The following is an 18421-nucleotide window of genomic DNA, read 5'->3' as shown; positions in this document are numbered from 1 at the left end:
GACTGACTGGGTGAGTGACTGATTACTTGTGGTCTTTCTCTCTCCCCCCCCCCCCCACACACACACACTCACACTCTCACCCCCCCCCCCTTGAGTGTGAGTGGTGCTTTAAATGTTGGTGGTCTGATGACATCACTCACACCGTATCTCCGGAGCAGATCTCTTGGGCTGATGTCTCTCCTCGGGGTTCCCCTGAGCCGGTGTCAGCTCACACAGACACCTCTCCTCACGGAGCAGTGTCGGCCATCTTGCTCCCGATGGGGGACGGGGGAAGCCCCCTCCACTCACAGTGGAGTAGGGGAAGCACCAAGACTCGGCTCTTCAGCCTCCCCACCCTGTGCAAGCACGGGAGGGGGCAGCGCACGGGAGGGGGCCAGCACGGGAGCAGGGCAGCACGTGAGGGGGCCAGCATGGAGGGGGCAGCGCACGAGGGGGCAGCGCACGGAGGGGCAAGCACGGAGCAGGGCAGCACATGAGGGGCCAGCACGGAGCGGGGCAGCACGTGAGGGGTCCAGCACGGGAGGGGGCCAGCACGGGAGCGGGCAGCGCACGGGAGGGGGCCAGCACGGGAGGGGGCCAGCTCGGGAGCGGGCAGCGCACGGGAAGGGGGCCAGCACGGAGGGGGCAGCACGTGAGGGGGCAGCACAAGGGAGGGGGCCAGCATGGGAGGGGGCAGCACGTGAGGGGGCCAGCACGGGAGGGGACAGCGCACGAGGGGGCCAGCACAGGAGCGGGGCTGCACGGGAGGGGGCCAGCACGGGAGGGGGCCAGCACGGGAGGGGGCCAGCACGGGAGGGGCAGCACGGGAGCGGGGGCAGCACACGATGGGGCAGCGCACGGGAGTGGGCCAGCACGGGAGCAGGCAAGCACGGGAGGGGGCAGCGCACGAGGGGGCAGCGCACGGGAGGGGGCCAGCACGGTAGCAGGGCAAGCACGGGAGCGGGGCAGCACGGGAGCGTGGCAGCACGGGAGCAGGGCAGCACGGGAGGGGGCAGTGCACGAGGGGGCCCGCACGGGAGGGGGCAGCGCACGGGAGGGGGGCTGCACACGAGGGGGCCAGCACGGGAGCGGGGCAGCTTGTGAGGGGGCCAGCATGGGAGGGGGCAGCGCACGAGGGGCCTGCACCGGAGCGGGGCCAGCACGGGAGCGGAGCAACCCACAGGAGTGGGGCAGCATGGGAGGGGGCAGTGCACGGGAGGGGGCAGTGCACGGGAGTGGGGCAGCACGGGAGGGGGCCAGCACGGGAGCGGGGCAGCACAGGAGGGGCCAGCACGGGAGCGAGGCAAGCACGGGAGCGGGGGCAGCACATGGGAGCGAGGCAAGCACATGGGAGCGGGGCAGCACCCCACCCACGTGCACAGCCGCGCAACACAACCCCCACCCATCTCCCGCATCCCAGGTGGCGGACACCCCAGGGCAGGGGGGGGAGGAGATCAGGAGGGGAGGAGATCAGGGTGAAGGGGCTAACCCAGCGCTGCCTGCCGGCCCTCTTCCCCGCGTTAGCCCAATCAGGGAGGGGGATTATTTATTTTTTTTTAATTGGCGCGAGCAGGGGAATTCATAGAGCCGCAGCAACTACTCGCCAGCGGCCAAAATCCACCCGCCCCGTGTAGTTATAATGAATTGTCGAACACTGTATATATATATATATATATACACACACACACACACACACACACACACACACACACACACACACACATACACACACATCATGACTATCGGGCACTCCTGTAGTGATATAATGACCTGGTGCTTATGTCATAAAAAAATAATAAAGCATACATTACCAGCAAGGTAAGGAGACAACAGCACTCAGAAGGTATAAGCAGCTATAAACTGTATTAAAGAAACATGCACATATATCCATGTATATATATGTGCAAGTTTCTTTAATACAGTTTATAGCTGCTTATACCTTCTGAGTGCTATTGTCTCCTTACCTTTGCTGGTAATGTATGCTTTATATATATATATATATATATATATATATATATATATATATATATATAAAATCAAAAAATAAATAGATGATACCGTTCTGTGGCTAACGAAATGTAAGATACCACATTGTACCGCACTCAACACGGTACTGATACCTCTACATGAATATATATATATATATATATATATATATATATATATATATATATATATATATATATATATACACAGTGGTTGACAAATCACCAAAAAATCTACTCGCCACACAAAAAAATCTACTCGCCACCTAGTACCAAACGTGTGCTGCTTGGGCCAATATTTACTCGCCCGGGGGTTAAATCACTCGCCTGGGGCGAGCAAATGTATAGGTTGTCGAACACTGTATAATATATATATTATACACACACACACACACACACACACACAGACACACACACACACACACACACAAACACATAAAGACATACACACATCATCATTTGCATATGATGTGTTAAAAAGAACTCTTTAATTTCGCTGCTGTTAAACGTGCCTTATCGCTGCCCTAACACTAGCTTTAGGAAATAAGTTGATAACAAAAATTAGCACAATAAAACATCGATGAAGCAAATCTTTCATTTATCGACCTTTAGTGAGTCTACAGTAGGCCTCAGATTAATATATTTTTGGTATTACATTGTATGTTTTTTTTTATTATTATTTTGTGAAGCACTGTCTGCATTCTGGAAGAAACTTATTACTAATAGTGTTTGTAGACTAAATGGGAAAAAAAGCTAATTAAAGTAATTGTCTCTCAAATTCTACAGCATTGTGTTTATCCATGCAGGTTCATTTTTGCAATCATCTGAGAAATCTATTTCCTTGGTAAAAGGTGGGAGAGCAGAATATGCAGCAGCTTTAGCATGGAATAGAGAGGGAGCATTTCCAGAAAATAATGTTTTCACAAACTGGGTAGCATCTACCATAGATAATCCAGTCATTGTTAAATTTGAGGTAAGACAACCATATGAAATATATGAAGTGGTCGACATTAATATCTGTCCTTTCATTGGTTTGATATTTGAGGTTTGATGCTTTGATATTTGTTGTCCCACTGTATTTTAAGAAAAACACGTTATCAAATTCTCAAATGAACTATTAATGAAAACTAATAGTCAGGTTCATCGAAAAACGGGCATGGGACAGAGCATGTATAGAAGTGATTTGTTATAAAGTTTGATTCTTATCCATAAAACTTTTTTCGTGCTGCATAAAAGGCACATTTATTAAAACTTTTTTCATAACTTTTTCCATGAAATCAAAGTTTTAAGGGGCTTATTCAAGAAGCACCAGAGAGGCAGATCACAGTGCGATCGTCCAAAAACTCCCATTCAAGCCTGAGCAGATAATGGCCCCTATTACTATCATCATTTAATCATTGAAAATAATCTAGATATAACTTTTTTTAGAATGAAGAGGATTAACATAAACTTGACTGTTCTATTCAAAATATATATACATTGAGAGATCCAGTTTAAGAGTGCCGTACTCTTAAAAAATGTGGCTGGTGAGATAATTTATAATGACAAAAAAAAAGCGGAAGAATTCACTAAATTTTATACAAGGTTGTATAATTTAAAAGCCCAGAAGGCCGGAGGGCAGGCCTCAGCATCCACAGCTGTTGCTGATTATTTGGATAGCTGCCAACTCCCGTCTCTAACGGATAACGAAAACTTGTTTTAAACTCCAAAATAACACAAAAAGAATTGGCAGACGCAGTTAAGACGTTAAAATTTTGAAGGCCCCGGGCCCTGATGGCTTCACCAACACCTATTACAAGAGATTCCTCCCCGTGTTATCTACACATTTGCTCGCTATGTTTATTTCCTTTATGGTTGGGAACCTAATAACCGTCAACTATGTCTCTAGCTAATTTAGCCATTATCCATAAGAAGGGAGAGACCCGAGGCAATGTGGTAGTTATCGTCCAATATCTTTGTTGAATAATGATCTCAAGATGTATAGCAAGATCTGGCGAATAGGTTGAACCCCATTTTACCCAGATTAATACATATTGACCAGTGGGTTTGAATCCGGCAGACAGGCGTCGGACAATACCCGTAAGATAATAAATATAGTTGACCACGTCCATCTTTCAGGAACCAAGGCGGGATGTTGTTAAGTTTAGATGCAGAGAAGACGTTTGACAGAATTAATTAGCATTTTCTAGACATGACACTGCAGAAATTCGGATTTAAAAAACGGTTTTCTTGAAGGGATTCGGGCGCTTTACAGTAATCCATCAGCCATGGTCAAACTACCAGGAGGCACCCTGGACAGGATCGAAATTAAAAATGGGACTAGGCAGGATGCCCCCTGTCCCCCCTCCTTTTTGCATTGACAATTGCGCCCCTAGCAGCTAAAATCAGAGAAAACACAAATATACAGGCATAGTAATTGTAAAAATAAATTTTTAAATCTCACTATTCGCCGATGATATTATACTGTCTCTGGCGCAGCCCCAGACATCTTTACCGAACCTGCACAAGGAATTTACAGATTACGGTAAAATATCGGCTACAAAATTAATAATGATAAGTCTGAAGCTCTAAATCTAAACCTAACGGAGCCAGAGGTAAAATTACTTAAATTGAATTTTAATTATAGGTGGAGCTCCTCACATATTAAATATTTGGGAGTAAATGTGTCGAGGAACTACCATTCAATGTATCAAAAAAACTACCCGGCATTATTCAGGAAAATCAAAAAAGATTTAGATAAATGGGAGAGTTATCAGATCTCATGGATTAAGAGAATGATCTCTGTAAAAATGAATATACTTCCCAGATTATTATATTACTTTCATACTCTCCCAGTCCGTGTCCCAGGCTCTGAACTGAGAAACATCCAAAACAAAATGTTTAATTTTATTTGGTAGTGTTATTGTCCTCGAGAGCAAGAGGAGGTATGGGTGTTCCAGATGTCTCAAAATATTATCAGGCAGCCCAATTGAGACAGGCAGTGTTATGGAATGCTGAACCAACTCAAAATTGTTGGCTGGCTATTGAGTCCTATTATGCAAAAACGCCTTCTCTGTCGGCTTGCCTTTGGGGTACTGATAAGGGGGATGTGCTAGCAAAGAGATTCGAGCTTGGAGCAATGAGACTCACCTACAGTAGGAAGTATGGGCGAAATCAAGGTCTAAGTTCAGTCTCTCGTCCATTAGCTCACAGCTCACCCCACTTTTTAATAACCCCAAATTTCCCCCTGGATGTGAACGCAAGCAATTCGACCAATTCAAACTGAGGGGAATTGAGGTGACTACTGACTTATTGAGCGATGGGAAGTTTTTGAGCTTCCAAGATTAACGAACCAAATACGCGATGCTAGAATTGGATATATTCAAATATCTCCAAATCCGGCACTTCCTTCAAAAAATATCCCCAAAATTGGAATTTCCCCCTCTCACAAGGTTTGAGAAGTTATGTCAGAATAACACTCACCAAAAAGGTCTAATCACCAAAATATATGCTAAATTGGAGATATCAGCAGACCTGCCGGTCCATGAGTATATGCTTAAATGGGCGGCAGATTGAACACTGATATAGACAGAGAGGGCTGGGAAGATATTTGGGATTTCGCAGCAAGGACCTCCATATGCACCACTACGAAGGAGAATATTTATAAGATTCTATTTCACTGGTATTTTACCCCAGTGAGACTGAAACAAATCTACCCCCTGGTTTCTGATTTATGCTGGAGAGGCTGCGGACAATGGGGGGATATGGCCCATATTTGGTGGTTATGTCCAAAAATTCGGAAATATTGGTCCTCTATACAAACGCTTATAAAAGAGGTTACGGATCTCACCATCCCCATTGATCCTCTGACCTACTTATTGGCAAAGCCAATTGAGGATATTGGCAGACCAATAAGGAAATTAATCTCCTTCATTCTTACGGCAGCAAGATGCGCGATAGCGGCCTTCTGGAGGAAGGTATCCCCGCCTGCCAAACAAACGGTAAAAAGGCAAATTAACGAGGTCATGCTGATGGAAAAGCTGACTGCGTTTCTAAAACAGTCCTTACTTGGAAGCCGTGGCTAATGCTCTGAACCTAGTTATGGGACTACCCGCCAGCAGAAGCTATTTAGATCTAGCCACCTTGTCCATTAACACTCAGGCTCGGGTGCCTGGCGGCCCAGGGGTGACGTTACCTTTATCCCCTCACCCCCCATCTTTTCCCCTTCTTTTCTTCTCTTCTCTCTTCTTTCTCTTGCCTCTTTCTCATCTGATCTCCCCATATCTGATTTTGCCTAATAATAATGTTTGAAAAAAAAAAAAAAAAAGAGTGCCGTACTCTCTCTCTCTCTATATATATATATATATATATATATATATATATATATGGAACACACAATAGATGCCGCAATCAAATCACACTTGTGTGATTAGATAATCAGTTAACCAGAAGTCAAGGTAAAAGGTAACCCTCTGGTGGTGCTACCGACCCAAGGGAATAATATGACTAAAAAGGAGGGAGAGTAGGGTCAAAAAGGTGCACTCAAATGCTGAATTATGAAAAATAGAAATGGACTTTATTAACAAAGAGTATAAAAAACACAAAAGACAGACCCACACAATTCACATGTCAGATCGCTATGCGACACAGCGTAAAAACATCAAAGAGGTACAATTGGTCTGATAAGAGCCAAAGCAGGGTAACAATATATCATTACAAATATAACATAACAGAACTAGGGGAAAAATATTTCTCCCCAAGTATTGTTTACTGAGATCGGCCGATCCAGAACAAGAGTAGCAATGAATATAAATGGTAAGTAGATACAGACCACAAGAGAAAAATTGGATATATATTGTAGTAAATATACATAAACCTCTTAATGATGATGAGAGATAGTTAGGCACATAGCTAGAAATACATAAAGTTGTGACCCTTAAATGTGCTGTAAATCAGCTGAATAAAGTGATGCCCAAATTGAGCTGCACATGTAAGATAAGTAGCAGCAGTGGTAGATCTATAAAGTGCACTGGTAGCGCTCATACAGTATAAAGTCCCCTGAGATACAGAGCTCAAAGATAATGAGCAATGGTGGTGTGTGAATAACACAGGGACATAGAGCACTGCTGTGTGTGGTGTGCACAAGGCACTGGGGAAATCCAGTGATAAATACCAGCGTTACTCAGTCAGGCAGCAGGAAAATCAGATGATAAAGACCAAAGTCTTGCAGTGGGACATCAGCAGTAAAACGGATGAAAGTCTCACGCAGTATGGTAAGGCACACGGGTCACAGGATGGAGGGGTGCTGTCACAGCTCTGCTCCTACGGCCGTTTCGCCAAAAAGGCTTCTTCCGATATATATATTGCAAAGGAGAAAAAAAGAGCCCCAATAAAAGCACTCTAGTTTGCCTGACGGTACAAAACCACAAAATGTTTATTGAAATTTGTCACAGAACATAAAATTAAAATCAAAGCACAGAAAATTAAAACAAGGCATGGATCCCCTGTGTAGTGCACACTTGATATATCCTCTAACCAGGGGATTACCCTAAGAGACAATACAAGAGTCTAAATAGACAGATAAATGCTCAAAAGTACCTGACAAGGTGGAATCAGTGAAGCTGATAACAGACACAACACGGTGGCTAGATAAAGTGGCTGATACAATGCATAGCAAAATACTACAATCTCCCAAGGCTAGGGACAAATATAGAGTAATGCAATATCAAAAAAGCTCACTGTGAAAGACACATAAATAGTCAAAAAAGCCGAAACACGTAGGAGCAGGTCCAGTAGGCAGGATCCCCTGTTTTGTCCCCTCTCTAGGACATGCTTATGTGCTATGAGCTTTGCTCCTTGATTCCTCCACAGACATTGCTGAGTACCTGACTTGAGGTGATGTGTTACCTATTTGCTGTTACAGACCAAGGTGTGCTTTTTTGACTATTTATGTGTCTTTCAGAGGCATGGCGCGCGTGCCCAGGGCTCCCCGAGGGAGCCCTGGGTTGCTGCAATGTGGGGGATGGCGGTGGGGGGCTCCGGGGGACCCGGTGGACCCGGAGAGGGGAGGGGGAAGCCCAGATCGGAGGACCGATCCTCCAAGGCTCCGGCGCGCGCACGGGACACCTCGGCACGCGCCTGGTATCTGTCGCGGCTGAGACCGGGTAAAGGTTAGAATAAACTCGGCCGTGACAGTATATATGTATATATATATATATATATACAGTGGTCGACAAATCACCAAAAAATCTACTCGCCGAACAAAAAAATCTACTCGCCACCTAGTACCGCACGTGTGCTACTTGGACCAATAGGAGCTCGCCACGATGTTAAATCCACTCGCCCGGGGCGTGCAAATGTATAGGTTTGTCGAACACTGTATATATATATATATATATATATATATATATATATATATATATATAATAAATAAAGTCAGACAGCACTCCAGAAGCAATAGATATTGGTAGGTGCAAGTTCTATACAGAAAGATAAGGTAACGATACCGTGTTTGGATCCACGAAATCAGGAGACAGCGCACAATGGTTTGAGAAGAAAAGTTAATTTTTCAAAAACAGGCACAGTACATCCAACGTTTTTGTCCCTGGAATGGGACCTTCCTCACTGCACCACTCTGAGGAAGGTTCCGTTCCAGGGACCGAAACGTTGGATGTACTGTGCCTGTTTATGAAAATACATTTTTTCTTCTCAAACCATTGTGTGCTGATTTCGTGGATCCAAACACGGTATCGTTACCATGTATATGTATATGCATGTTATGGTGAGTGAAAAGGTGACTAAAAACCCTCCACCGTATAGCATATAAAAATATTACTTGAGAGCACATTCACATGTCTTAGGCTAAGGCCCCGCTCCCAGAGTCAGCGCACCTGCGCTGCTGACAGGCGGTGCGCTGAGATACACAGACCGCGATCTGCGGTCTGTAGGGAGCGGGAGGTGGGCGAGAGGTGGGCGGGAAGTGGGAGGTTTGATCGGGAGGTGGGCGGGAGGTGGGAGGTTTGATCGGGAGGTGGGCGGTTTGACAGGGAGGGGGGGCGTGGCTTGAGCGGAGGGACCCGCTACTCTCCCCCCCTCCCTCCACGGACTCGGGCTGGAGCTGGAAAGTAAGTTTAAACACACACACGCAGGCACTCATTCATACACACACACACACACGCGCACACACACAGGCAGGCACTCACGTACTCATACACACACACGCGCGCACACACAGGCAGGCACTCATACACACACACACACAGACAGAGGCAGGCACCCACGCACTCGGGCACACACATACACACACAGATAGGCATGCACGCACTCAGACACACACACAGAGAAAGGCACTCACCTGCTGTCCCTCCACACTCCTCCCCGCTCCCCGAAGCCTCTCCTCCTCCCGAAGCCTCTCCTCCTCCCGAAGCCTCCCCTCCCCATTGGCTCACAGCCACACACGTCACGCGTCAACGCTAGGAAACACCATTCTCTGGTGTCTCCAGCGGCTGACGCGCTACAGCGTGTAATCAGCTGTGCAGCCAGTGGGGACCGGGACCGGCTCGCGAGGATTCCCCTGCTGGTGGGGAACTCGCGACCCGCTGCCCGCGCCAACGAGCGCAGCGGGACCGAGGCCTTAGACAGGTCTGCAACCCTGCCCTTCACCATTATCACCTAGCATACAGCGCTTCCACTGTAGCAAGAGATTCTGGGAAATGATATGCAAATGAGCACACAGTGCCTAAGGGTTTAACCATGTAATGTGGTCTTGAGACAAAAGGTGGCACTCTGTGCTCATTTGCATGTCATTGCATGTCATACACACACACATATATATGATGGTGAAAGGCGGGGTTGCAAACCTGCCTAAGACATGCGGATGAGCATACAGTTGTATTTACATTTGCATATTTGCTTTGCTGTGGAGGGTTTCTGTCACTTTTTTTTACTCACCATAACTTAACTCAGTATGGTAAACCCCATCCTTTAGCTTCTCTGCATACCCAGTTATCCAACCCCACACTGATGAGACCCATTAAGGTCGCTTCTCGGCCTTTTGGCTAAGATCAAGTGTAGGGTCTGTTCTGTGAAGGACAGACCTAAAAGGGTGCACTTGGTCCTCTGGTCATGGCCGGGAAGGGCGGATATGTAGCCCGGGCTATTTTATCACGGCACCCCAGGAGATCACCGGAACACAAAATAAGGAAGAGACAGCACTCAGGGTAATATCACAAGTAGAGTTGTATTCAAAAGCCAGCACAGTCACCGACATTTCGGTCCTAGGAAGGTAAGGATAAGGATAAAGGTCCTGTTCCTAGGACCGAAACGTCGGTGACTGTGCTGGCTTTTGAATACAACTCTACTTGTGATATTACCCTGAGTGCTGTCTCTTCCTTAGTTTGTGTTCCGGTGATCTCCTGGATCTTCTGGTCTGCCTGGTAAGGAGCCTTGCTTTATATATATATATATATATATATATATATATATATATATATATATATATATATATATATCGTAATTGACTACTGTATTTACTCACATTCGTTTCATTTTAGAAATGGTTTGCTTCATTATTATGCTTTACTAGCTTTACACCTCATGTCAATATAGTCTGTTTACTCAATGATACTTTATATTATTGCAATGAGTTGAGACAGATTGGTTACACATAAGAGTGCTAGTTAAAGCTCAACTAGAGCTAAACTTGATTTGTTATAAAGAATCTCTGACTGATCTTATAGTCTGAAATCCATTGAACATACGTGGATGTTCTGAACTGACACAATAGTTACGCTGAATTAATTTGAGGCTTTCTTCTATTTATTTTTAAGGTGTCTCCGATCCTGGAGATAGTGACGGGATTTCCATGTGCCCTGACCAAGCGACGCAACCTCCAAAAAGCATTCATGACATATATGGAAAAGTTTGACCCATGCATTTGCTCACCTTGCCCTAATAATGCCAGACCCGTTTTATCAGGCACAGAGTGTTTGTGTGTGTGTCAGCCTGGGACTTATGGAGAAAACTGCGAGCTGCGAGCCCCAGATTACAATTCAGGTATTTTAAAGAATGTTCGCTTGGAATAAATTATTATTTTACAAACATTAATGAATAATCATGATTCATTAATGATATATACTTCTTAATACAGCATCTCAGTACCTTTAAATCTAGTCCATGCTGTCATTCCTCTATAACTTAAAGGAGCAATCCATACAATATCCTATATTATTTTTTTTTTTTAATAAATCAGTTCTGTAGTATTAGATAATATTTACTACATTTTTTTTACATTTAGCTCTTAATGCCATTTTTAATGAAGTTGAATATTATGAGCATCCTTTAATTTCTAGAGTAGGTTTTTAGACACTTCCCCAGCAGTGCAAGATCTTTGTAACACTTTCCTAATTGGGGTAATTTGTTACCAATATTCCCAGCAGATTGACCTGCAAACTGTAACAATAGATAATGTTACCTTAGTGATATAAGGATACATTGTAAATGCTGAGTTACACTGACTGAAGGCTTGATTGAAACTGAAAGGCAGTCATTTAGTGAACCCTGGAAAGCAGGATCGTTACTGATCTATTACAGGAGAACTAATCAATCGGCAGCTTAGGTAATTCATTTTCAATAAAAGGTAATCAAAGGCGGCATATATTAAAACAAAAAAAATATTTTTTTAAAGTGACGATTGAATTGCCCCGTCAATTGATACCTCTGGCCATAAAAATGCACATTGTGCTACTTGCAATACATACTGTATTTATTGCAATATGCATTTAGATGTTTTTCTATTGCGTCTTGTTTTGCATCATGTAAACATGAAACCTAACCCAATGTAGCATTAAAAGCCGAACACAGTAATATCGGTTGTATTTCACCAACATGGAATCATATTTGTAAATGTTTTAAGCATGGTTGGCCAAGAATACTTTGCTAATTTGTGTAGTTGAAGTGAGTAAAGTCGTGTTATATTTTTTTTTTTACGGCATCCTAAAGTTGCAGTTGATGGTTACTGGGGTTGCTGGTCTTCGTGGAGTCCCTGTGATGCTGCTTCAAAAAGAAGGAGGGCACGGGAGTGTAATAATCCCCCACCCCTTAATGGGGGTAAACCTTGCGTGGGTGAGCAAAGAGAAGAGGAAGACTGCTATTTCTCATTATTCACGGACAAGTAAGTGGCAAATACAGTACGATTGTTATGCAATAATATAGGCGTGGCTAACTCTAGGGCCACCCCAGGTTTTAAGGCTTTCCCCGTGGCCCCCAGGTGGCCCAATCAGTGGCTCAGACAGCGACAGTTGGTCACTCCTGGAATAACGTGTTTGCCTCTCTTATTTGGCATCTGTTTTTCAGTACATCAAACTACTTGAAGAAAACAAGGGAAATGAGCTCTAAAGAGAAATTATTGTCCCCATTTTGCTGGTCCAAAAAGGGGTTTCTTTACAAATTATATTTGCTTTGACTTTTTTGGTATCCTGGTTACATAGTGTTTTGGAATTCTTCACTATCCTGGGGGCATATTGATGTAAGATTGTTGTGGCTAGATAAATAAATTTATGCATACACACGGAAACAAAAGCCCATATTTACTAAGCAGTTACTGTATCTTCAATAAGGCAGCCGAAGGCAAGGTGTGTTATAGCACTGGAAGGTGTTTCATGGCAGAGACGTGTGGATTAAAAATGGTAGATTATAAACAGCACTCAATACCATTAAAAGTTTAAAATACTTGCTGAAGTCTTTTAAATCAGACTCCTACATTTAATCTATTCATCGTAACTTTGGTCCCTGAGTTTCTTCCTCTAAAAAAAAATACATACATACATATATAAATATATATATATATACATATATATATATATATATATATATATATATATACACATACACACGTATATATATATATATATATATATATATATATATATATATACAGTGGTTGACAAATCACCAAAAAATCTACTCGCCACACAAAAAAAATCTACTCGCCACCTAGTACCAAACGTGTACTGCTTGGGCCAATATTTACTCGCCCGGGGGTTAAATCCACTCGCCCGGGGCGAGCAAATGTATAGGTTTGTCGAACACTGTATATATATATATATAGGAAAAAGAGAAGAGGGAGCGCACGCCCCATAGCGTAAAATTGTACATTTATTGGAAAGGAGAAAAGGGGGGAGCAACCCTTTGAGAATGTCGCAGTTACGTGACGAAACGCGTCAGGGAGCGGTATTACGTCACCACGCATGCGCATGACGGGAACATTGTGGCAAGCTGCTATAGGAGACACTCTTTGAACTCCAAAAGACTGGATTTGTTTGCCGAAAGAAGCCTCTGAAGTCTTGCACCAGTTACCATCTTCCTGCAGCTTCAAGTGCGAGTTGGACTGCAGATCCTGGATGCTCACTGACCAGAGTGGCGATGATATATATCACAAATTGCCTGTTTTATACTTACCTTTGTGAGTGAATTTTCACACACCCCCTCCATCCCCCCCTTCCCTCCTTTCCAATAAATGTACAATTTTATGCTATGGGGCGTGCGCTCTCTCTTCTCTTTTTCCTATAGGTATCCCTTGGATGTGGTTCATCCTATTTGAGAGCTGCCGGAGATCCCCCCACACCAGTATTTATTGTTCTACTATTGAAGGACTTCCATTTAAAGGACTGGTTTAACACTTCTTTCCGCTTTTTCTGCATTTTAATTGATGTGTTGTATAGTCTAAATTGTTCACTTATTGATCACATAATCACAGTATTTTCATACAATAATTTTTATAAGAGTAATCTTATAATTTTCTTATTGTTACCCACAATTGTTTAACACATCATTTATTGGCGCTACTTTATACTTTCTTTTTTGTTTATATATATATATAATTTTATTTTTGTATATATCATTCCCCCATACATTGCAGAGATTTTCTTTCATAATCCAGTGTTTTATATATAGGTATTACAGGGGATTTTGTGCTGCATGCACTTTACAAATCTCAATATTTTGTTAGTAGGCATCAGATTATCTGACTTGTTTGGAGCTGCAACACATGTTTTTTTTTTTTTTAACTTTTTTTATTATATTATGTATGTACTTGTTTAAGTTTTTATTTATATAGCGCCATTAATGTACATAGGGCTTCACAGCAGTAATGCACGTAATATAATAATATAAACAACAAATAATACAAATAACACATAGTGGGAATAAGTGCTTCAGACATAAAAGTAACATTAGGAAAAGGAGTCCCTGCCCCGAAGAGCTTACAATCTAATTGGTAAGTAGGAAGAACGCACAGAGACACTAGGAAGGTGTTCTGGTAAGTGCGTCTGCAAGGGCCAAGGTCGATGTATGAAGTGTATAATATCAGCCACGGAGCTACTTATATGCTTCGTTAAGGAGGTGGGTTTATCCAATCCAATTGTGTTGATTCTACACATTAATGTCACTATTGTAGATTGTCACTGGGAGCGCTTCTTTGTCTCTATTTCTATATCAGATTATCTGAAACCACAAAATAATGTGAAATATTTTACAAATTGAAACATGCCACTTGTTTTTCCATAATGTTCAGTGTGCAAACATAAATCCAAAATATAGTAAATCCCTGCATTTGATGAAAACAAATTCCAATAAAATATATCTTGCAAAGAAAAATAAAAGAGAGCAGGCGCTACGCAAATAAATATAAATAAATAATCTTATCATTGTTTAATTTACATTTAGAATACATCAATGATAAAGAACACAAATAAGCACATTCACAGGTTTCAGGCAGTTTCAGTAAACCTATTTTACCACATAATACCACATCATGCAGTGCTTCCACTGCAGCCAGGGATTCTGGGTAAAGACATGAAAATGAGCACTCACAGTGGGTCACTTTTTCCTTATAGACTATAAGCGATCCATGTTAAAGTGCATGACAAGCGTAAAAAGCGATCCGCTGTGAGTTCTCATCTTCCTGTCATTACCAATTATCATTGACTGCAGTGGAAGCACTGTATGCTGTGTGACTATGGATTAAGGCAGGTTTTCAGGACTCAACACACTCTCTGGCTTTCAGGCATGCTAAGTTCTCCACTTGTAAATCCTTTCCCCTGCTCCTGTGTATCCTCCCGAGACCACCGGGGCAAACTTAAACAGAAAAAAAAAGAAAGGCACGCAACGGGGCGACGTATAATTAGAAAAGTAAAGCTTTACTAAAAAAAAATAGTAATAAAAGACTCACATCTACAATTACATGTATGCTCATAGATGGACACATCGGTAGGCACTCGCAGGCCAAGTTGATGGGTAATGGAATAAGTGGGGAGCCTTCCACAGGTTCCCCACCATAAGAGCACACAACCTTGGATGCCCGCAGTGTAACGTTACGACGTACGTCAACGTGTTTCACGTAAAATACGTTTCATTCGAGGTGATGGCTAATATGCACACTAGAGGCCATATATACCCAAATAGGCCACAAATCTTTAAAAAGTTAACCCTATGTATGGGGACATCCCTTACAATTGTGCAAAATACACAGTACATCTTGCAATAAACAACGGCAATAATGACACAAAATAAAAAATAATGCATTGAATAAACATAACATTTTACGAAATAAAAATTGAGTTTTAGCGTCAGTTGTATTACTCTGCAGTAATGATAGGTGCATATAATGACATTAAGATGAATGAAATTATATATATATATATATATATATATATATATATATATATATATATATATATATATATATATATATATATATATATATAATACAAACAAGTTGGAGTAGCGCCTTAGGAAGCTTGATAAGGATAAATCAGCTGTGTAAATCAGATAGAGATAACAAGGCTATTGACCAAAGAATCCCCAAAAGGGCGAATTTGTGATAAAAACAACTGAAATTTATAGCAAAAATAAAAAATATGAAACATAAAAAATAAAATATGAAATAAAAACCAGATGTCAGTTGAAATTCCAAAAAATGTACTTAGTCCATTGGAGTTTTGCTGCCCGTATATAAGGATCACCAAATCCCAAGGATATCTGCAGAAAACAAGAAGAAAAAACAGGCGCACTCCTAGTGTGATAAAGTATAAAACAGTATTTATGGGATTGTAAAATATAAAAAGCGCACTCACAAACAGAGTAAAAATAATAGCATTTATGAGATATACTCAATCGCCTTGAAGCTGTGAAGGGAATGTATCAGCCTGTCCCGTTGGTGCCACCTCTGGTGTATCCGTTGGTTCAGCAAGGTGCACTGGAGCCACCGCAGCCACATGATGTAGGTCACTAAGGACTTCGTCAGGGGACGAAACGCGTAGGGCGTTTCCCAAAGAGGCGAGTTTGTGGCTGACATTACTGCATGAACGGTGAGAGTACCTTTGAGCTGTTGCTATTTTGCTTGGGACTGCTGTCGCTTCCGGTTTTGCAGTTGCCTGCTGGTGAGCAGTGAGAGCTATGGGAGGTGTATCTGGAGGGAGTCTCTGGCTGTGTTGCTGATTATTACATCATCTGGCTGCGGTGGCTCCAGTGCACCTTGCTGAACCAACGGATACACCAGAGGTGGCACCAGCGGGACAGGCTGATACATTCCCTTCACAGCTTCAAGGTGATTGAGTATATCTCATAAATGCTATTATTTTTACTCTGTTTGTGAGTGCGCTTTTTATATTTTACAATCCCATAAATACTGTTTTATACTTTATCACACTAGGAGTGCGCCTGTTTTTTCTTCTTGTTTTCTGCATATATATATATATATATATATATATATATATATATATATATATATATATATATATACAGTGCTGAGGAAGTACTATCTAAGAAACGGATTTATCTCCACATCTCATTTAATACCTGAGGAGCCTTACTGAGGAAAGTGAAAATGCAATACTTCTCCCTTTGTTGTCATTTCAAATCCCTATTAGCCAATTTCTAGAGTGGTTTACCACAGGGGTGCTCAACCCCAGAACTTAAGACCACCCAACAGGTCAGATTTTGAGGATATGCCAGTTTCAGCACAGGTAGCTCAATCAGTGGCTCAGTCCTTGACTGAGCCACTGATTGAGCCACCTGTGCTGAAGCTGGGATATCCTTAAAACCTGACCTGTTGGGGCGTCTTAAGGATTGGAGCTGAACACCATTGGTTTACCAGACCTGCCTCAGACATGCGCATGTGAACCCCTAAGACATATGAATGTGCTCATAAGTGTTCTTTATCATTGCTGTATGGGGTATGGGGTAGGGTTTGTGTTCCTTTTTTACTCACCATAACTTATATAGGATAAAGTGTGATATACAGGTCCATCTTCACCAGCACAGCCACAAAGGATGTAGGTATACTAATAACAAGTCATTACATTGTACAAAATTGTATCTATAAAAAAAAAAAAAAAAGCACCTACTTAAGGAAAAAGTTATTGTTTGTACACAACAAATATGTACTTTTAAAAATTATAACCATTTAGATTAGTTAGACTGTAAAAAAAATGAAAATGTGGCAAAGCTATACAATACTATCTGCAGTCATGTTATAGTTGTTATCCATAGAAGATGTGTTTATGGGCCATTGTTCATGTAAAGCCCTTCCCTGCTTTTTGTAAATGTGTCCCTCAAATTGGAATTTAAAGAAGGTGATGTATCAGCATTTGTATAATAAACATGTTTATTCTACAGAGGAGCTCTATGTATTAATGATGATGAAGAAAAAAAAGAAATCGATCAGGTTCATCCTGAGCCTGATACGGGATGCCCCAAACCAGAGCCACCTGAGCATGGGTTCTTCAGGGTAAGACGTCACACGTCATTTGCTTGTTCTTATAAAGATTGCTTTTCTGCAATGAAATCAGATTTTAGATTTCAAATTTCTGGATCATTTACAAATTACACTTAATCTACTTCTGAGTTCCATTGCTTCAGGGTCAGAACTATCATCAGTGCGGCCGGAGCAAGGCACCGGGGAGCCTGTGACGTTAAGGGACCCACACAAGCGTGCAACTCTGCACAGTGGTGTAGCTACTGTATGGCCTAAGGCCGAGTCCATAGAAGGACAGGCCGTGCTGAGCCATGCGGACGCTCCGCGCTGAGCCACTGCATCCTTAATGAGGATGCCTTTAGAGGGGGCTCACGCGAGCGTCCGCAGGCGTGCGGAGGCTTTGGAGTTTTCAGCCGAGAGCCAAGCTGTTTTTCAGCGCGCTGTCGGCTGAAAACATCCAATCAGCCTGAAGCAGCGTCAACGTCACGGCGCCGTGATGTCGGCGCCATGACGTTGATGTCAGTGCGTCGCGGGCGATTGGCCCAGCGACGTCACTGCCCTGCCTCCAACCACCTCCCCCCGGCTCCCTTCGCGCATGCTGGCTCGCCTGCAAGTCTGACTTAAGCAGGCGAGCCTCAGCGTTAGCGCGCCTCCGCTCTCCTGAAGCCTCTATGGCCCCGGCCTTAGTGTGCAGGCCCTGCTGTTAAATACAAAATACCTGAAC

The 18421-nt window shown here is 42.9% G+C and overlaps 1 protein-coding gene across 2 annotated transcripts in view; it reads left to right on the top strand.

Moving 5' to 3' along the window:
* The window catches only part of C6 (complement C6), a 97783-nt gene that overhangs the window by 51919 nt on the left and 27443 nt on the right, over window positions 1-18421 (top strand). For both annotated transcript variants that reach the window (XM_075588671.1, XM_075588663.1), the window contains exons 10-13: window positions 2771-2937; window positions 10772-10997; window positions 11943-12114; window positions 17619-17730. In XM_075588671.1, the coding sequence (XP_075444786.1) occupies window positions 2771-2937; window positions 10772-10997; window positions 11943-12114; window positions 17619-17730 (677 nt within the window). The remainder of the gene's footprint in view (window positions 1-2770; window positions 2938-10771; window positions 10998-11942; window positions 12115-17618; window positions 17731-18421) is intronic.

This window comes from Ascaphus truei, chromosome 1 (genome assembly GCF_040206685.1).
Source record: "Ascaphus truei isolate aAscTru1 chromosome 1, aAscTru1.hap1, whole genome shotgun sequence".
NCBI classification, from domain to species: Eukaryota; Metazoa; Chordata; class Amphibia; order Anura; family Ascaphidae; genus Ascaphus; species Ascaphus truei.
This window is presented reverse-complemented; position numbering and strand designations above follow the sequence as displayed.